This window comes from Sturnira hondurensis, unplaced genomic scaffold (assembly GCF_014824575.4).
Source record: "Sturnira hondurensis isolate 20B ecotype Veracruz unplaced genomic scaffold, ASM1482457v3 Scaffold0015509, whole genome shotgun sequence".
Classification (NCBI taxonomy): domain Eukaryota; kingdom Metazoa; phylum Chordata; class Mammalia; order Chiroptera; family Phyllostomidae; genus Sturnira; species Sturnira hondurensis.
Genome location: NW_028088140.1, coordinates 11,789,029 through 11,810,149, shown reverse-complemented (window position 1 = coordinate 11,810,149; position 21,121 = coordinate 11,789,029). Strand labels below are relative to the sequence as shown.

Sequence of the window (21,121 nt, the reverse complement as noted above, 5' to 3'; positions counted from 1 at the left end):
ATCCCTCCTAATTTATCTGCCCTTCTGCACAAATCCATGGCATTACACATGCTCTGCCTGGCATGGAGCTGGCCTCTGCAGTACACAAAATTGCACTGGCTCACCCAGTCCTGGAGGTCACACACACACAATGCCACCAGTTTCCAAGGGATGAACATGCTAGAATAGTAAACAAGATGCCTACCCTGTCTTGAGCTATAGGCCCCCATAGGCCCCAGGATCAGGGAGGCTGAGCCATAGGCCAGGGGGAGGAAATTAAAAAAGGAGACTCCCCAAATAATGAAAATATCAGGTATCCAGTGCCTCCTCTTCTTCTTGCCATATGTATGCACCCCAGAGTGTCAGAGGGATTGTCTGCAGTGCACTAAACTGGAGGCACCAGGAAGGACACAGTTTCTATGGCAACCCCTTACAGCTCCAGTTCAGCTCTGAGTTAAAAAAGACTTCAAATAATTGGAGAGTGCAGGATAGCAGAGCCAGCAGCCTGACCCTGTATTCATTCTCTTTCCTAGACTTTGAGGTGTGTGGGAGCTGAGAAGGCCCATGATGTGAAGGGAGAAGGACAGGTACAGACTCAGCTGGGACCATAGAACAGTCTTTAAGGAGACAAATTTGGGGTCATAATTTGGCCCAGGAATGGGTTTAGAATTAGCCTGCCATGGACTAAGGGAAAAAAAGGGTGGTCAAAATGGCCTGGGTACCTTCTAAATGTTGTGCTGTGCATCCTGCAGACTGTCCATGGTGCCAGTGTTTCCTAACATGGGTGCCAAGCAACATCAAACCAAGTCATTGTCCCTCACCTCTCATCCTCAGGGAGAAAGCAGGAGGAAAGGAGTCTGACTCAGGAGGGCCCTGGGCCCTCCTTGGGACAGGAAGGCAGGGTCTGACCCTTTCTGCCTGAGCCCAGCCTGTTCATCCATCCCCTTTACCCTACATTCAGCCTGAGGGGAGAAGGTGCACAGATCTCGCCTGCTTAGCCCCACTCTAGCTGCTGAGTCCCTCCTGGGAAGTTAAGGGGTTCCTGGGAAGCAGGACAAGGAGGCTTCATCACTCAGGCCTGATAGCTCTTAGACAATAAGACAGAGATAACCAAGGGTTTTTAGGTACTAAGAAGCAACAAAGCCAAGGGAGCTTGTGAGAGTCACTGGGTGCTCTTATCACATTTGAGGCAAATGGTAACACAGGATAGTGAACCCAGGCCTTATGAGAGGTGATCTGAGTTTAATTTCTAGCTTCATCAATCATTAGCTATAAGACTTTGGGCAAATAACTGTTCTGTGTCTCAGTTTCTTCATCTGTAAAATGAAGCCAAAAGTCTTTGCTTTACTGGATTTTGGCTTCCCAGGGCTGAATGAAAACATGCATTGACAGATTCCTAGGTGCCTGGCACATGCTGAGCACACATACTGAGTTCTTATTTTAGGATTTGAGTCACAGTCCTGTTCTTTCTTCAGAGGGATACTAGACCCAAGGTGGTGGAAGAGGGAAGCAGCATGCTGAGGGGTGGAAAGAAGTTCTGGGTTGTAGTCTCTGTCCTGTGTGACCTTCAGCAGAACTCTTAACCTCTCTGGGCTTCATTTTACTCGTTTCACAAACTCTTTTAGATCTAAGACTTTACTGCTTTATAGACAAAATAGCTTAGGAAGACCCAGTACCCTCACCTGGGAAAACTTACAGCCAAGGACTGTGACCCATGCAGACCATAGGCAGAAGTCCTCCTGCTATTACCATGTGACTTATTCTTGACATTGACTCACAACTTCCCAGGCTCAGTGGCACAAAGGGCAGCCCCTACCTGCAGTAATGGCTGTTTTCTTGTCCACAGTCACAGCTATAGCTGTGCTTGCTGTTACCACCACCGGCTCACCCGAACCTTCTGGGGAAACAAAAGTTGCCCAGTCACTTTCTCAGCAGCTGGAAAAGAGCAGTGTTTGGGGTTGGCCAAGCAGATAAGTATAAATACTAGGTGAGGATATCCTTGGATCATTGAGGGGGTGTTTGAGGAAGTTGTTGCTGTGATGGCTCTGCCACCACTGACCTTGATCTTGGCCAAGTGCCTCCTGAGGCCCAGGCACTGTCCCCTGTCTGTGCAAATCTGAACCTGATAGATAAATAGGTGTGTGTTGTGGCCCTACCCACCTGGACAACGCAGTACTGCCAGTGTCACTAGGACACTGAGTTTTCTCTGTCTCTGGCAGTGAATCTGTCTGCTTGCTGCTCATGTGAGCTCGGGGACCCTGCTGTGACTGTTCTATTGACACAGCTTCCAACCAGAAGAGTTGCGTTGCATCAGGTGACTCATTCTAGAAAAAGGACAGGCTGCACCCCAAGACTTGGTAGTAGCAGATCCTGGATTGTTCTTTATCAGTCCCATGAGTCAGGGTGACCCTGACAGCCCCTTCAGGAAGCTAGCTGCTGGGGCTGCATCAGGCACAGAAGGCTGACTGGCTGGAGCCTACACATCTGAGGCTCTCTGTAAATCCTGGTTGTTGGTAGCCCACTCACCACCACCACACCACTGTCCAGTCATGTCTTTCCCTGGCTTTGCAGCTGGATTCTGCTCTTCTAGGACACTCTTCCAGGCTCCTGAAGGGCAAGGGACTTTCCTCGAGTTGCTTTTCTACCTCTTTTAGGAATCAGGCCACTGAAGGTACAACATGTGGGTGGCAGCTTCAGCTCTACGTTAAACAGAGCTTCTGGGTCTGAGCTGGTACATGTACTAGCCGAGGCTAGTACATGACCTCAGCATCTTAATTCTCACCCATTCATGGGCCTGGATTAGCTTTCCAGAGCACTCTTATATCTACAGATCAAATTTCAGCACTAAACATTCCAAGAAAGAGGCAAAATTTGATCATGTGCTTCCTGTTAAAACGTTATGTGAAACATTGAAACAAACAGGTCATGAGAATCTTGTGCGTTGGTTGTTTTTGCAGTGTCATTTGAAATGGAAGTTAAATCAACCACTGGTTTCTTCTATCTGCTATTTTGCTGTGATTGCCTATCCCACTTTGCTATAATCACATAACCCACAGAATTTTAAAATTACTCAGATTCCAGGAACCTGAAATGTGTGAAGTTGTCTGGATTGTAGGAATTTGCCATGAAGAAACTGCAAGGGACCACAATAGATAAAGTAGGCTTTGTCACCTTGCTTCTAGAAATTTCTGGAAGATACTGAGGTGGCTGACCAACCTCCTGTGGTTTTCTCCAGGCCCCCAGGCTACTTTCCCGGACAGACATTCCATTGTATGTATGCTCCATAGGCTGTGGGAAACACCCACATGAAGATATGGGGACCATAATGACAGTCTCTGGGGACATCAGGAGTGTCAGCACCTGGGTCACCTAGCAGCTACTTGGTCCAGCACTTGGGGTGAATGAGCGGGCTACCACTTGCTGGTGGAGCAGGCCTGAGAGACTTTGCTCCATGCTGGTGAGTTTCTTGGGCACTGACAAAAGACAGAGCTGTAGGCAGGCTCAACCCACCAGGCCCAGTCAAAGGGCAGTGGTGTGAGCACGGAGAGGCAGAGGGAAGCCTTTAGGCCCCCTGAGCTGACTCCTCTGCCTCCTTGGGGCTCCTCCTCCCCCTAAAATAAAATTGTTGTTTTCTTTCTTTGGGGGAGAATGGGCGTGTGCAGAGGTGTCCACGTGTCTCTAAACATATGCATGAGGAAGGGTGTGAAAAAAGAGTGAGCTCCTACCTCCCAACTCAATGGGCCTTCTTTTTGGGTCACCAGCTTCCCTCCCTTCTCGTGGCTCAGTTTGCACCCACCCACCCTCCTACCTCACCACCACAAAAAGCTCCCCCAGCAATCAGCAGGCACCTCCCAGTGACAATGCTGGCAGCAGAGAGCATCATCCTGGGCTGGGGCCAGGGGCCAGAGGATGGCCCCAAAACCCTGTGGGAGTCCCTCCTCAGGGAGTCCTTGGTGCTGCTGTAGATGGTGCCAGGAAGAAAGAGCTGCCTCATTCTGGCTCAGGGTGGGCAATGTGGAGGCAGACCTTCACCTTGGCTTTGAGAACCTCCCTCTGAGCTTTCACTAGGAGCAACCGCACTCCCTGTTGCCCCCACCCCCTTCTTGCCTTCCACTTGGTACAGTAAAAGAGCCTGAACTTCTGTGGGCAGACACTGGTTTTAGGCTGGGCTCTGTGATTCTCTTGCTGTGTGACCCTGGGCAAGACACAGAACTTCTCTCAGCCTCAGATTTTCCCTGTATAAGAAGAGGTGTGATAACAGCACTTACCTTATAAGGTTGTGCAGATTAAGTGTGCTATGTGTAGTAAGGAATTTTGTAAATCAAGTTAGTGATACCTCAGGTGAAAAGAACAGGCACAGGATGGAGTGGAAGACTTAAGCACAAGGAGAAAAAGGCACCCAAAAGACACAGAGGTGACTGCCTCCTTGCTGTTGCAACTCTGGAGGAGCCCAGGGAAGCTTGGGCCTCCCTGGCTGTCAGCTGGGGGCATTTCTCCATCAGGAAGCCGGAGGATGGCTATGGTGGAAATGATGTCCAGAAGGGTTTTGGTGGGAGACATCTTGAAGGGGAAGTGCAACCCTTCATTTCAGTCGGCTCCCAGCCTGCCCCTCTCCTTTTGGATGTTTTCAGTCCTCCCCTCACCTTCTTCTGTCCCTCCTCCTCCTCAGCTCTGACCTGGGTGTGGATACTTTCTAGGCCCTCTTGCTCTCCTGTGATGGGATCAGCCTCCCCAGAGGTGACCTTGTGGACAGCTTGCTCTGCTCAAACTCCTGGACCCCTGGACAAGGCTTTCCACCTCTGTAGGTCAGTCTCTTTACGTGTAAGTCAAGAGTGTGAGGCTGTGTGTCCTCCAAAGCTCCTTTCTGTTCTAAGCATTCTACTATTTTGTTGGTGCTCTGCTAAAGTCACTTAATTTTTCCTTTTGGGGCCATTTTTCAGAGTGGGGCCTGGGGGAGTTGGGTGTCTGCAGCTCTGAAACCCTTCCTGGTCCTTGGACTAGTAAGGGTTTGCTGGCTTGGTCCACGGGGCCTGGCCTTGTCTGCCCTACCTCCAACCTTTCAAGCCCCAGACCCATCATGGCCTGCCAGTGGGAGGCACCCCATTATTACAGGAAGTTTCTGAGGCTCAGGCCAGGAGCCCAGTGTTGCCGCCCCTGGGAAACTCCAGGGAGCAGAGCCCAGGCCACTTCCCCTGTTTTAGAAGAAGGAGAGCTGTGGGGGGCAGTGGCCTCAGCAAGTATGGGCCATGTCCTGTGGAATAAAGTATTACTTTCACCTGGGTGGTTTAAAGAACTTTCAAGGATACTCAGATGTTTAGAAATAGAAGAATATTAGAGATTAACTTGTCCAATATCCTTCTATTTGGAATTTGGGCTAGAATCCAGTTCTTCTTGACTTTTGGTTAGATCTCTTTCTTTTGTTCCATGATGGATTTTTAATAGCCAACTCTGACCTCTGCCCAGGGAATACAATGACCCATCCTATAAGCAGGGTATAGACAAGATGTGTGGTAAGGCCCCAGTGAGCTTTCTCAAATTTCTCAAATTTCTCTCCTACCTTCCTCATGTGCCAGGAGGAAGGTAGGAGAGAACCCTGAGGTCTGGACGTTCTGCTTTATATCACTAAGAGCACAGGAGGAGGAGGGATGCCCTGGTCCCGCCTGGCCCAGCGGCACAGGGTGTGGGTTACCTGGCTCCTCTGTAGAATGGAGGTTGAAGACAAAACTGCCAGCAGGCTGCTCAGCAGCCTGGCGGTACCACAGAGGGAAGTGGTCCATGGTGAACATGCTGGCCTCGTCTTCAGGGGTCAGAAACTTCCTGCAAGGAGAAAGATTTGGTTCTTACCTTCAAATCTGGGAACACATTTCACTCTTTTTGTCAAATGTCAAATGTCAAATGTTGTCAAATGTCATTACATCTGATGGCACATTAGTAGCTAGAAGAGGTATGAGGCTTGTATTTTGAAAGACTACTTTTCATTCTTATGTAAATGGCTTGGCCTTCAAGGTTTATTTATTTATTTATTTTTGGATATAGCCTCATTTATTCTTGTCTGGCTGATTGGCATGTCTGAGTGAGGAAACTGTATAGTCACCTCCAAACTGAGCTAATACAGGAGCATAAATTCCCCTTAAGTGGTTACTTCAAAGCCATTGCCTCTAGGTTTTAGAATGCATCATGAGTTTTCTCTTTTTGGGCAGTTTTATCTTGCTAATTATGGTTTTGAATTCCCTGAACACACAGCAGCTGGCAGAAGAGAGTGTTGGTCCAGAAGCAGAGTAGGAGGCAGGGAGAATTTGGTGGGGATTAGATACATTACTGTGGGTAACCCATAAAGTGGATGGTTGAGGTGGAATTTTGAGACTGCTTGGTGTACATGTTCCAGAAGCAGACCTGCCTCGTTGCAGTTCCTGGGCTGCCAGTTGCATCACAGTGTAGGGGAAGGGAGCTGTGCAGGGCATGTGAGGCCATTCACGGTGGCTGGACCTGTCTATCTGAGACTTCCCTCTTCCATTTTCAGAAGTCTTTTAGAGAGAGAGGGCATAGGGGAATGCCAAGACTCTTTCTTCCTTTGCACTGTCAGGTGTAGTGCATTTGTCCAACATTGGCTCAACAAAAACACGTGTGTTTTCTGACTGGAGTACAGTTTAAGGGGGTGAGGAGGTATGAGTGGGTAATGAGCTTGGGTAGGAAAGTTTCCTACACTGGTCAAGGCCTCAGGGCACACCCACAGTTTCCTATCGGTCCAGTCCATCTGACCTCGTTGCTAGTCTCTGCCAGGGCCCTGGGAAAGGGTAGCAAGGAAGCATGCTTCTCTGTTTCCCCTTCTGAGGGAATGAGGGGAGGTAAGGAGAGGGGAGAGAAACTCCATTTGTTTTCCTAGAAAGACTCATCTTTCTAGCAAGTGTGGATCTGTCCCAGAGTCCTAGAAGAAGCTCAAAGATGGCTCTCCATTGCTAAGTGTGCTTGGATTTAGTGGGAGAAATGGTCAGTGGGTGGGAAGTGAGGACTGTGGGGTCAAGTGTGCTCAGGAGCCTCCTCAGTTCTTCTCCTCTAGATGCCTATAGTGGCCCTGCCTAACCTATTTATTTCAGTCTCATGGTTTGCAGAGCACAGGTAACTCTGCTCATCCCCTCCCCTTCCTGACGCTCCTCTGAGCTCCCACTCACCCCTTGCTGCAGCACTCAGTGGGGAGGACACAGGGCTGGCTGGGCCCTGGGCATAGCAGGACTCTCCTGGAACCAGGCTTTTCTTGGAGCAAGGTTTCTCAGTCTCAATGCTAGGTGTTGTCAGGAGCTGTCCCGGGTGCCATCTGATGGTTAGCAGCATCCCTGGCTTCTGCCCACTAAATGCCAGTAATAAGTGCCCCTCCTCCAGTTTCTACAACCAAAAATGTCTCCAGACATTGCTCAGTGCCCCTGGGGTGGGTACAAATCACCCTCAGGTAAGAACTGTGGACTTAGGGGATGGAGGGATGCCAAGAAAGGATGGATTGCAGCCAGAAGATTTAGGCTGTCATGTAGAGACCTGCCCCTTCGGGAAAACAATTTCTGGGTTTCCCTCTGTGGAAGTGAACCTCTGACTAACCTTTCCAACATCAAGGTCTCCCGGTCTCTCTTGATGGACTGGGCTGCCCTCCCTCCTGGGGGTAGCCCCGGGGTGCGTCCAAGCCTGGGTGGAACTGTTAACTTTCTGACCCTCCCACTCTGCAAACTGCACCTCTTCCGGGCTCCTTGCATTCCAGGAGTCCTGTCCCTGCCTGCCCCACCCAGCAGACTTACTTATTGGAGATCTTCTCAGAGCTCACGAACATGCTGCTTCTGAGGAGGCCAGCCCGGGTACCTAGGAAGGCCATGTCTGCCACGTGCTGGTAGTCCCTGTGAGGCAGACAGAGCAGGTGTCACCACCATACAGCACAGTGGTAGGTCCAGGAGGAGGGCACCTGGAGAAGGGAAGACTCCAAAGGCCCTCTAGCACCTGAATATCTGGCTGGGGGTAGGGCTCTGCTGGGCAGCACCCTTCCTGTTAATGGGGTCCCCTTATCATATGCTTCTCTGCTTCTTCAGCTCTAGCTCCTGATCTGTCCACTCAGCTTTTGGGGGCCTCAGGAAGAGATTTTTGTCTTGGGACCTAAGTGATAGTACCTTCTCATGACCAGCACATACCCAGCACTTCACACTTGAGCTCTTTTTGCATACTCACACTGTCGACACTAACCTAAGCAATCCTGCTGGAATTCATAACCTTGCCAATAGATATGAAAAAAAATCCATTAGCCAGCTGATGCACAACCAATTTTTTTCATGGTCTCAAAGACATATTGTTATGGTAATGCACCAGGGTGGTAGTCATCATCTCTTTCTCTCTTTTTTTAAATTTCAGCTTTATTGACATAGAATTATAAGATATTTTAAGTGTACATTGTCTTGGTTTGATGTACATCTGCATTGTGAGAGGCTTCCCCCTCCCAGTTAATTAACACACCTATCACCTCACATATTTATCTTCCTGTGTGTGAGAACATTTGAACTCTACTCTCTTAGCAAATTTCAGTGACACAATACAGCATTAGCACTACAGTCATCATGTTTTATGTCAGATCCTCAGACCTTAGTCATCTCATAACTAAACACCTGTGCCCTTTTACTACCTTGCCCCATTTCCCCACCACACAGCAACCACTTGGCAGCTCTGATTTTGTTTCTTTTTTTTTTTTAAGATTGCACATATCTGGCATATGTCACTTAGCTGCGAGGCTGTTTTGTGTTGGTTTTAATTTGAGCCCAGTTTGCCACCAGGAGAAACTTTTCTCAGGATCCACACTATTATCAGTGCTAATTCTTGTTATCACTTGTCTTTTTTATGACATTCTGATAGGGATGAGGTAATAAATATCTCATGTGGTTTTGATTTGCTTCTCTCCAATGATTAGTGATGTTGAGCATTTTTTCATGTACCTGCTGGCCATTATGCATCTCCTTTGGAAAGATGTTTATTCAGATCTGTCCTTAAAAAATATTTTTTTGCTACCGAGTTGTGAGTTCTTTATTTTGCATATTAACCCATTATCAGATAAGTGATTTGCAAATATTTTGTTCCATTCCATAGGTTGCCTTTTCATTTTGTGATTGTTCTTTTTTAGTTGCATGTAGTGCCACTTGTTTATTTTTGTTTTAGCTTCCTTTCCTTTTGGTATCAAATCCAAAAAATCTTTGCCAAGATTGGTGTCAAGGAACTTATCCCCTATGTTTTCTTCTTAGAATTTTATGGTTTCAAGTGTTATGTTCAAAACGTTTAATACATGTTGAGCTGATTTTTGTGATTGATGTAAGATAATGATTGAGTTTCATTCTTTTGCCTATGGCTGTCTGGTTTTCCTAACACCATTTTTTGGAGAGTCTATCTGTTCCCCATTGTATATTCTTGGCTCCTTTGTCATAAATTATGTATGTGACTTTATCCTGTCCCATTGATTTATGTGTTTGTTTGTATGCCAATATCACAGTTTTGATTACTATAGCTTTATAATATAGTTTGAAATCAGGATCAGGAAATGAAATGCTCCTGGCTTTGTCCTTTCTTAAAAGTGCTTTGGCTATTTGGGGTCTTTTGTTGTTTCATACAAATTTTAAGATTGTTTTATTTCTGTGAAAAATGCCCTTGGAACTTTGATAGATACTGCATTGACTCTTTAGATTGCTCTGGCTAGTATGGGCATTTTAACAATATAAATCCTTCCAGTTCATGAGCATGGAATATCTTTATATTTATTTGTGTCTTTTAAAATTTCCTTCTTCAATGTTTTATAGTTTTCAGTGTATAGGTTTTTTACCTCCTTGGTAAAATTTGTTCTTAAGTATTTTATTCTTTTGATGTCATTGTAAATGAAATTGTTTTCTCAACTTTTCTTTCTGATAGTTTGTTATTAATGTAGAAAATAACTGATTTTGGCATGTTGATATTGTATTCTGCAACTTTACTGAATTTGTTTTATTAGTTCTAACAGTTTGTGTGTGTGTGTGTAGTCTTAAGGGGTTTCTAAATACAATACCATGTCATCTGCAAATAAAAAGTTTTACTTCTTCCTTTCCAATTTGAATGAATTTTCTTTTCTTTTTTAACATATATTTCTATTGATTATGCTATTGCAGTTGTCCCATTTCCCCCCTTCAATCCCCTTCCACCTGCACATTCCCCCCCTTTAGTTCATGTCCATGGGTCATATATATAACTTCTTTGGCTTCTATATTTCCTATATTATTCTTGCCCTCCCCTTTTTATTTTCTACCTACCATCTATACTACTTATTCTCTGTACCTTTTCCCCCTCTCTCCTCCTCTGATTGCCCTGTTGCTAAACCCTCAATGTGATCTCCATTTCTGTGTTTCTGTTCCTGTTCTAGTTGTTTCCTTAGTTTGCTTTTGTCTTTGTTTTAGGTGTGGCTGTTAATAATTGTGAGTTTGCTGTCATTATACTGTTCATATTTTTTATCTCCTTTTTCTTAGATAAATCCCTTGAAAATTTCATATAGTAAGGGTTTGGTGATGAACTCCTTGAATTTGACCTTATCTGAGAAGTGCTTTATCTGCCCCTCCATTCTAAATGAAAGCTTTGCTGGATAGAGCAATCTTGGGTGTGGGTCCTTGCCTTTCATGACTTGGAATACTTTTTTCCAGCCTCTTCTTGCCTGTAAGGTCTCATTTGAGAAATCAGCTGACAGTCTGATGGGAATACCCTTGTAGGTAACTGTTCCCTTTTCTTATGCTGCTTCTAGGACTCTCTCCTTCATTTTAATCTTGGGTAGTGTAATTATGATGTGCCTTGGTGTATTCTTCCTTGGGCCCAACTTCTTCAGAACTCTCTGAGCTTCCTGGATTTCCTGGAAGTCTATTTCCTTTGCCAGAATGGGGAAGTTCTCCTTTATTATTTGTTCAGATAACTTTTCCACTTGTTTCTCTTCCTCTTCTCCTTCTGCTACTCATATAATTTGGATGTTGAAATGTTTAAAAATGTCCTGGAGGTTCCTAAGCCTCTCCTCATTTTTTTTGGATTCTTGTTACTTTATTCTTTTCTGTTTGGTTGTTTTTTTCTTCTTTCTGGTCCACACTGTAGGTTTGAGTCCCAGTTTCCTTCCCATCACTATTGGTTCCCCTGTACATTTTCCTTTATTTCACATCGGATAGCCTTCACTCTTCCTCTGTTTTGTGACCATACTCAACCATTTCTGTGAGCATCCTGATCACCAGTGCTTTGAACTGTGCACCTGATAGGTTGGCTATCTCTTCGTCTCTTAGTTGTATTTTTTCTGGACCTTTGATCTGTTCTTTTATTTGGGGCATATTTCTTTGTCTTGGCACACCTGCTACTTTGTAAGGGGTGGAACCTTAGGTATTCACTAGGGTGGGCAACCCATGTTGCTGTGCTGTGATGCTGTATGTAGGGGAGGGGTTAGAGAGGGAACAATGCTGCTTGCTTTGTTCTCGGCCAGCTTCCAGTCACTTTCTCTGCTACCCACAAGCAAATTGGATCTTTCTGGTGCTGATTCTCGGGTGTGTGGGTTTGTGTATGTTCTAGATCCTGTGGATCTATCCAATGAACTCTCCTGCGAGGCTAGAAGTTTCTCCCCCTGCTGCGGTTCCCACAGGTTTTTACAGTCAGAGGTTTTGAGGCTTTATTTCCCCATGCTGGGACCCTGGGTTGCATGGGCTGTCTCACTCCCCAGTTGTTCTTCTCAGTTTATCTGCTTGTAAGTATTTTATTCTTTTTGATGCAACTAAAAATGGCACTGTTTCTTAATTTCTCTTTTTGATAGTTTATTAGTGTATGAAATACAACTGATTCCGAATAGTAATTTTGTATCCTGCAACTTTACTGGATTCATTTATGAGTTCTCATAGTTTTTTTTTTTTTTTGGTGGAATCATTAGGGCTCTATAGGTAGTATCATGTCATCTGCAAATAATGATTGTTTTATTTCTTCCTTTCCAATTTCAATGCATTTAATTATGTTCTTGTCTGACTGCTATGAGACAATTCTCATTTTCTTATAGCTATATAGTATTCCAATATGTGGATCTACCATGATTTATTTGACTAGGCTCCTAAAGATGGAAATTTAGGTTATTTTCAACCATTTGCTGTTATAAATTATACTGTATTGAATAGCTTATGTGTATATCTTTTCCTATTTTTACTCATATATTTTGGAGATACAGTCCTAGAAGTAGAAATGCTGGGTCAAAGTATAACATACAATGTGTACTTTTTAAAAATATTGCCCAATTCCCCTCCATAAGCTTTGAAATGTTTTGTATTCCCACTGACAATGTACTAGATTGCCTGATTCCCCATGGCTGGTCAACCATGCACATCAACAAACTTAGATGGTTATCAGTCTAAGTGACAAATACAACCTTGGTATAGTCTGAATTTTCATTTTTTTTACAAAACGTATTGAGAATTTTTCATATATTTAAGGACTCTTTGCATGTATCCTCTTGGTCCATATCTATTGGTCATTTTTCCTATAGAGTGGTTGGTCTTCTACTTCTCTGCTTTGGAAGTTCTTTATGTACCATGAAAACATAATATAGGGATAATAACCTTTTATTTGTCTTACAAGTTGAAAATACTTTTTTCTGGTTTGTCATTTCTCTTTTGACTTTGCTCATGTTTTTAATTTGCTAAATAAATAATTTAATGTTGTTAAATGAATCAGTCATTTCCTATTGTTTCTGATTTTGAGTCATCATTGGGAAAGATTTCCTCACTCCTAGATTTTATAGGACTTGGCTCATGTTTCCTTTTAGTACTCTTATGGTTTCATTTTTTTTTTACATTTAACTCTCTGATTCATTTAAACTTTACCCAGCTCTATGGGTGAGGCAAGAATATAATTTTATCATTCTCCATATGGCTCTCAAACCAGTTATTAAAAAGTCCATCTTTCCCTTACTCACTTGACATAATGACTTTGCCATAGACTAAATTTCTACATGCACTTAGATGACTTTGTGGATTTTCTATTCTCTTCCCTTGGTCTGCCTGTCTATTCATGAATATTGACCACAATTTATAAGTTGTATAGACTTTGTAATGTATTTTAATATGTTGGTCAGACCACCTTTCCTTCCTCTCTTTCTTCCTTCCTTCTTTCCTTCCTCCCTCCATCCCTCCCCATTCCCTCCTCCCTCCTTCTCTTCTTCCTTCCTTCCTTCCTTCCTTCCTTCCTTCCTTCCTTCCTTCCTTCCTTCCTTCCTTCCTTCTTTCTCTTTCTTTCCTCTTTTTTCCTCATCTGAAGACATGCTTGTTGATTTTAGAGGGAAGGGAAGGGAGGGAGATAGAAGGGCAGAGAAACATAGATGTGAGAATGAAACATCAACTGCCTGCCTCCTGTACACACCCTGACTGGGGACTGAACTTGCAACCTAGGCATGTGCCCTGATAGGGAATCAAACCTGAGACCTTTGGGATTATGGGACAATGCTCTAATCAACTGAGCAACACTGGCCAGGGCTGTTAATGGCATTTTTTATTGAGATTGCATTAAATTTATAACATTAACTTACAGAGGATTAATATTTTTGTGATATTGAGTCTTCCTATCCAAAAACACTGAGTATCTTTTCATTTATTCAAGTCTACTTTTCATTATTCAGGAGTGCTTTATAATTTTTAATGTAAATTTTGGGGTATTTTTTACAGCTTATGATAAGGTATTTTGTTATATTTTATATTTTGCTCTCCTACATAGGTCTTCCCACATCACATCTTCTATCTGGTTTTTGTTTGTATAGATAAAGACTATTAATTTTTCAGTATGCATGTTACAAACTGCTACTCTACTAAATTCTCTTATTGTTTATAGTAGATTTTCTGTTAATTTGGGGGGCATTTCCAGATGTATAAATACATCATCTTCTTAAACAGAGATCATTTGCTTCTTCCTTTTCACTTTTTGTTTCTTCTAGGTGCATTCTTTTATCTGGTTGCACCAATGGATGGCTTCCGACCTTACTAAATGGTAGTAGGGACACTGGGCTTGTCTTTTTCCTCTGTCTTTACTGAGAGAGCCTCTAGTCCCATTCAGATACTGACTTTCTAGCTTAAATCAAATTTAATTTTATTGAGCGGTTTTTAAAAACACAAATGGATATTAATATTTGTTAAAATATCTTTTTTGTGTCTATGGGAGTGATTATATGATTTTTCTTCTTAACTTAATTAATATGCTATTTATATTAGTTCTCTAAGTCATCTTTTCTGATATACACCCTTGTTAAGAATATTTGTTCCTCAATGGTTTTCAATACTGAAAACATGTCTGGCTAATCTCTAAAATTGGAAAGATGAGGATCATGCCTTTTCTCTCCAACCCCTCTGTAGAAAGTAGGACAGCACAGGGACCAAGAGTCTAGAGGCTCTGGAATCAGGTTTCCTGATTTTGAGCCCAGTTTCACCACATGTGAAACACCTGGCCTTGGGCAAGTTTCTTATCTCAGTCTGTCTTAGTTTCCTCATTTGTAAAATGGGGATAATGATAGTACCTATAATGATAGTAGGGTGGTTGTGAGAATCAATGTGATATGCACCAAGTACTAAGAATAGTGCCTGGCCCAGTGTATTCTTTTTTTGTTTGCTTTTAGTTTATTTAATTTTGCATAGGTAATACATTCCCATGGTTCAAAATTATACCAAAAAGTTATAAAGTGTTCCTCCCATCCCTGTTTCAGTTACCCATTTTTCTTGTCTTTCACAACCAATGAGAACAGGCTTTCATAGGTATTTCATATACAGGCTGGGGAAAATGTAGGTTTACAGTTGTGTGTACATGAAACAGAGTTTATTGTATTATTATTTGTTAATTACTGTATTATTTTCCATACAAACAACTGTTTTGCCCCACCTTGTAAATGCACACACTCATACTATGTTTTTTCTTCTTTTTATAGAGATGTTAGCACACTATGCAAAGTATTCTGCATCTTGCTTTTTAAAAAGTAGGTAATTATTCCTATGTAATTCTGTTACTGTTTTCATTAGGATAGTATTAATTAATTTATCAAGTGTCTAGGGGAGGTTGGGTATCTTTATGATGTTGATGTTAAATCTTTCTATTCAGGAGCAAGGGGTGGCCCACTGTATTCTTAACCTCATTAATATCTCACTCCTTCCAAACACTAATGTGCTAATATATGCACATGTGCACACACATGCAGGCATGCACACTCCTCTCACACACACAAGCCATACATCTCTTCTATCTGTCTACTAAACACAATAGCACCAGGCAAAGATCAGCAGAGGCAGTGAGGAAATCTAAGGCACTGGAACATACCAAGGGTCAAATACACTTCCTGGTGTCTTGACCTCTCCTGCTGGAGACAAGGAACTGATCTGCTTGAACTGCTCTCAAGGCACTTTGGCTGGTGGGCTCTCACAGCAAGAGCCCAACCCCCAGAGAGGGGTTCTTAGAATGGGGCTTCTGTGATATGGGTTAGGGGATTTGGTCCTGTGACCAGGGCGTCTGCTCAGGGTGCTTCTTCCAAGGGGAGGCAGTGGCCCGTGCAGTGTGCAGAAGCTTTACTGAGCCCCTGCTCTCACTGGAGCTGGGTGCATGTTGCTATCACTCCCTCACATCTTTGCACCCTCATCACTGTTCATTTTAGGCCAAAGGACATGGGTGACCTCCAGGGCTGCCAGCCAGCTGATGGGTGGGACCGTGGTTCAGCCAAGGGAATGCCAGGGACCAGAATCTCTTTCCCTTCCAGGATCCCTCAGCCCCACCGGTACATACTCTGAGCTGTTGAGAGACAGTGCTGTCCAGTAGGCTTCCATGGGAGCCGTCACCACTGCATCAAACAGTACCTCCCGCACCAGCTCCTCATCACCTGGGTGCAAAATCAAAGGAGACCAATCCACTTATTTTCCCCATGATTATAAACATAGCTCATCTGCTCTTTTGAGAAACTCTGAACTTCAAGGAACAAGATGTGCCTCATAAGCATGTATCTAGAATATGGAAAACCATCTACACGAATTTGAGGAAGTCATTTCACCTCTTCCAGCCTTCATTTCATCAACTCCAAAGAGCATGTGAATAGAACAAAATGATTTCTAAGGCTCTTTCTAGTTCTAATATTCTGTAAAATTAGAACCCCTCAGCGACAACTGACTTTTATCTGTGCTCAGCTCACCCTCCATTTGAACTTTCATTGCTCTGCTCCTTGATACTTGGCCTCACACATGTTGGCCTTTTGCAGTTCTGTGAATTTGAACTTGACTCAGAGCTTCCACATATGCTTTTCCCTCGGTCAGGATGCTCTTCTCTCCATTCTTTGCATGGGTGCCTCATTCTTTTCCCTCACTATCTTTAAAGTAGGCTACTAAAGTATTTATTTTTAGTAGACTACTAAAAGTATTTTTATTGAGATGAAATTCATATATATAAAATCAGCCAATTTAAAGTATATAATTCAGTGGCATTTCATACATTCACAGTGATGCACAGCCTTCACTTCTGTCTAGTTTTACAACATCTTCATCACCACCAAAAAAGGTCCTATACCCTTTCAAAAAGGTCCTATACCCTTTTTGAAGAGTGAAGCCACTTGGGTGGTAAGTGGCACTGGCTGACTGAGGTGGCCTCCCCTGACTATCCATTTAAAGCAGGGCCCATGTTTTCCTATTCAGCACAATCTGTAACAACCTATTCCTCCACATGTGGGCTTGCTTCTTCATTGCATGGTTTCCCCATGAGATTAGATTACAAACTTCATGAGAGCAAAGGCCTTGCCTGGTTGGGTCATCTCTGTACTACAGTGCCTGCCCCAGGCTTGGCAAAGAGGACATACTCAGTGCACAATTGTTAATGGAATGAATGTTGGGACAGCATGGAAGGTGGAGTCTTCTCTTGGTGGTGATACTTATGTGACAAAATGACCTGCTTCTTCTCCCAAAGAGAGAGAAGAAGCACCACAATGAGGGTGTAGGCCCATAATTACACCGGTTAAGTTAGTGAAGGGGAATTTAAGGTCAGACTGAGAACCAGGTGTTAGAAAACTGTCATAGACCACAGGCTGTAAGAGGCTGTTTGGTCAAACGCCCTCCTCTGCAGGGTTGAGGACTTCAAAGGTGAGCTGCCAGCCTGGAAGCCCACCACAAGGTGGTGATAGGGACAGATCAGATGGCCAGGGTGATGCCCTTACACTCTGTGAGTGTCCCTTCAAGGCCTCAACAGTGCTCAGGTGAGAGAGGTTTACAGAGATCCCAATCCCTGACTATGGGGATATGCCTGTGTGTCACAGTTCTAGGGATACTTAGTCACCAGCTTGGCCCTATGATGACACTGGCTCTGCTTTTGTCTTTGGAATTCTCTCTGTCCTCCCTAAACCATCAGCGAGTTCCTAGGATAGAGCTATGTGACAGCCCTCCCTTACCCTCCCAGCCTTCCCTTCCTGCAAAGTCCTGATCTGCAGGATCCCAGAGGGAAGCCCTCAGTGGGTAGGCAGCACTCACACTCCAGGTCTGGGTCCTGTCCTATCAGAAAGTGGACCATGGCCTCCAGCTGGCTGAGCTTCCGGTGGTCTGGGTCGATATCTGTGACACAGTAGATCCTGGAACCCAGGGGAGTCAAAGTCACCTCACAAACCTTTGCCTCCCTTCCTTCCTCCCTCTCTCACTCCACCTCCTTTGTGCAGAGGTTCCCGCTTACCAGTCACTGGCCAGGGTCAGATCCGGGTGCAGAAGGTCGTGTAGGCCTGAAACCAGAGCTCACTCTCAGTATGCTGCTCACCCTGGTGTGAGGATTGCACCTGAATTCTTTACAAACAAGTGCAAGGAATTTTCCTCAGCTCAGAGTAGGCACTCACCCTGCAGGATGGGCCTGAGTTTGCATAGAACACACCTTTGTTCATGTTGCTTCTGCTTCCTGAAATGCCCTTTCTCCCCATTGCCTCATGGCTATCCTGCCTCTTAGGTCTGCCTCCAAATCAGTGATTTCAGCTTCATCATACAAGACTGAGCTAAATGACCAGTCAAAAGATGAGCCCAGAGAGGGGCCAGGTCTGTTTTGTGCAATCTCTATAACCTCATATCCAGCACAACACTGACACTGACCATGATCTGAGTACATCATTTGAGTCAATGAATGAGAAAAAACCCCACTGAACACCTTCAGTGTTCAAAATAAACAGGTGCTAAGATTAAGGTTTGCTAAATTGAACGAAAGGATGATGGACATGCCAAGGTGGCAAAGGAAGTCCTAGCCTGGCACAGACACAGGCAGGCAGTGAAAAGGTGACACTCCTTTCCCTGTGGTAAGCCCCATAAGCCCAGTAGCCTCTGATTTCAAGTTGCTGGGACACTGGTTGGTCTCTTCCATGAAGTGGGTGAGGGGTAGCATCTTCTATCCCCTGCAGCAATGAAGATGGGAATATCTAGATAGAGGAAGAAGAGCAGAGGAAGGAGGAAGACACCATGGAGACTCAGGAAGTTTGTTTTGGGACCAGTAGAAAGTAGAAGTAGAGTGTTCCAATGTCACGGACATGTGCTGCAAAAGGGTGAAAGCAGAGGACATGGGAGCACATAGCTTGGCATGTAACTGGCCTGGGTGGGGGAATGGGTCTGCCTGGGACAGCTCCCGGAAGAGTGGTGTGTACACTGGGGCCTGAGGAGTGAGTGCGAGTTAGATGGGACAAAAGTGTGAGAGCTGGAGAGGATAGCATTTTGGGGGAGAGCACAGTGTATGGGAAGACCCTGAAGCTTAGTGTGTGCAGCACTGAAAAAAAGCAGAAGGCTATTGAAGGTCCTGTAGTAGCAACACAACCCAGTTTTGCAGTTTTAGAAACTTCCCTGTGGCAGAAAGAAGTTCAAAGAAAAGAAGAGGCAAGGTGACCAGCTGGAGGCTACTGTGGTTTTCTAGGAGAGAGGTGACAGTGATGAGGGCAGTGGCAGATAGATAGATACACTGAAGGGATGGTAAAGGGAGAATAGACAGAATGTGGGCTTTGAATAGATTTCTGACATGTCCCAAGGACTTCCTAAGGTATCCAGGAGTCCTGGATACAGGTTTTGTTGTCTCGAGGAGCTCAGGTCTGAGCAGGCAGCATCAAGGAGGATGAGGTCCTTCTCTGCCATTTTCTCAGGTTCAGTTCCCATAAGTTCCCTGTTATGGGTTGGATGTGTCCCCCAAAATAATATGTTGAAGTCTTAACCCCCAATACCTGTGAATGTGACCTGGTATGGAAATAGGGTCTCAGCAGATATAGTCAAGTTAAGATGAGGTCATTAGTGGTCCCTAATCCAAGATTCCTGGTGTCCTTATGAAAAGGGAAAAGACACACACAAGAGGTGAAGCCATGTGATGATGGAGAGCAGATTGAAGAGCTGCTGTGTGAGCCAAGGAATGCCTTGCCTGACCAGGGGCTAGGAGAGCCATTGGAGGGTGCCTGGCCTCCAGAGCTGTGAGAGAATGAGGTTCTATTGTTAGGACACCCAGTGTGTGATGCTTTGTTACAGCAGCCTGAGCAGACTGTTACAGATTTGCTTCCTCACTCTTCCCAGCCTCCTTTCTCATGTCCTCTGATAGATAAAATCCAACTTTATTTAGAGAAACACATCCCCTTGAGGCCCAACCCTCTGGCCCAACAAAGCCTCCTGACAATGCAAGGTTGGTGAGTCTTAGACCCTGTCGGTTTGTACTGCTGACTGGCAGATCCCACACACCCAGGATGCCGGAGACACACAGACCCCTCCCTGTCTGGCAGCCTGGCTCTGAGACTCTGCTCTCAAGCCTAAGACACTGGAGGCTGTCAAATAAGATCTGGGTTGGGTTGGCTCTGCTCAGTATCCCAGGGGCATCCATTTTTTCCCCTTTAGTGTCCATTTTACTGGGCACTGACCTACCTTCTTCCACAGATGTGTTCCCCAGCAGGATGTATTCTCCATGGCCCTGAGACAGCACCACTCCCAAACTGTGGGGAGAGCACAGAACCCACGTTCTCATCAAACAGCAAGTCTATGTCAGTGTTCCAGTCCATCTCCTGTCCTTCACTACCTCTAAGACCAGGAGCTCTTCATACCCATGGCAAGTGGCATACATGTCAAACTCCCTTTGCCCCTGGCCTCACAGATTGTCCCATTTTTATTTATTTCTTGAGAGAGAGAGAGAGAGAGAGAGAGAGAGAGAGAGAGAGACTGATTTGTTGTTTCACTTATTTATGTATTCATTGGTTGATTCTTGTATGTGTCCTGACCAGGGGTAGAACCCACAACCTTGCAGTATTGGGACAATGCTCTATCCAATTGAGCCACCTGGCCAGGGCCCCTCAGCTCTCATTTTAATTGAGATACACCCTGAACCTCTCAGGAACCCTGTGAAATGTAGAAAGGTCTCTAGGTCTCACAGGGCCCCACAAATAGGAAAATGTTTCCCCTCCTGGTGAATCCCATGTGCCTTCCTCTCTCTCATGGTAGAACATTGCTTTTGAAACTTGGCCAAATGTTTGAACCACTCAGGGAGTTTTAAAAGGTACTAGTGCCTGGACTCCATAAAAGAAATTCTGAGTAAATTGGTTTGGATGGATCTGGACATTGGCAATTTTATAAAATTTTTTAGGTATTCTAATGAGATAGGACCCTAATGAGTCAGGGCTGGCAATGATGCTTTATTGAGAAATAAGATAATTCAGACAAGGTTATTTGTTTCCCAATATGTATATTGCCTGGAGTTAAATATTTATACAGGTGGAGGGAACTGAGGTCTTCAGATATGATCTTTCACCTAAAAATTGCTTACAGTTGCATGCATTAAGATCTTTGATTTTGTCATTCAATCCTCATAATACTGCCAAAAATTAGCTACTATTACTACCTTCATTTTACAGATGAGGAATCTAAGGCACAGAGAGGTTAAGTGAACTTGACAAAGGTCACACAACCTGTAAGTGGTGAAGGTAGAATTTAAACCCAGGCAGTCTGGTTCCAGATTTCCAGACTTCCAGACTGCACACTAGGCTACACTGGCAATGTAGGTCTAGACATCTCAAGTTTCCTGAATGCAGAGCTGGGTCTTTTTCTGTTACCACAAAGTTGCCAACTAACTTTGAGTAAATCCATCCCCAGACCTGAAATTTCTACCCTGT

The 21,121-nt window shown here is 44.5% G+C and overlaps 1 protein-coding gene across 4 annotated transcripts in view; it reads right to left on the bottom strand.

Moving 5' to 3' along the window:
- The window catches only part of CACNA2D4 (calcium voltage-gated channel auxiliary subunit alpha2delta 4), a 127,874-nt gene that overhangs the window by 44,007 nt on the left and 62,746 nt on the right, over window positions 1–21,121 (bottom strand). For all 4 annotated transcript variants that reach the window (XM_037064783.1, XM_037064784.1, XM_037064782.1 and 1 more), the window contains 7 exons: window positions 19,884–19,951; window positions 17,692–17,737; window positions 17,496–17,593; window positions 15,775–15,868; window positions 7,761–7,856; window positions 5,669–5,796; window positions 1,796–1,876 (listed from right to left, as the gene is read on the bottom strand). In XM_037064783.1, coding sequence (XP_036920678.1) covers window positions 1,796–1,876; window positions 5,669–5,796; window positions 7,761–7,856; window positions 15,775–15,868; window positions 17,496–17,593; window positions 17,692–17,737; window positions 19,884–19,951 — 611 coding nt within the window. The remainder of the gene's footprint in view (window positions 1–1,795; window positions 1,877–5,668; window positions 5,797–7,760; window positions 7,857–15,774; window positions 15,869–17,495; window positions 17,594–17,691; window positions 17,738–19,883; window positions 19,952–21,121) is intronic.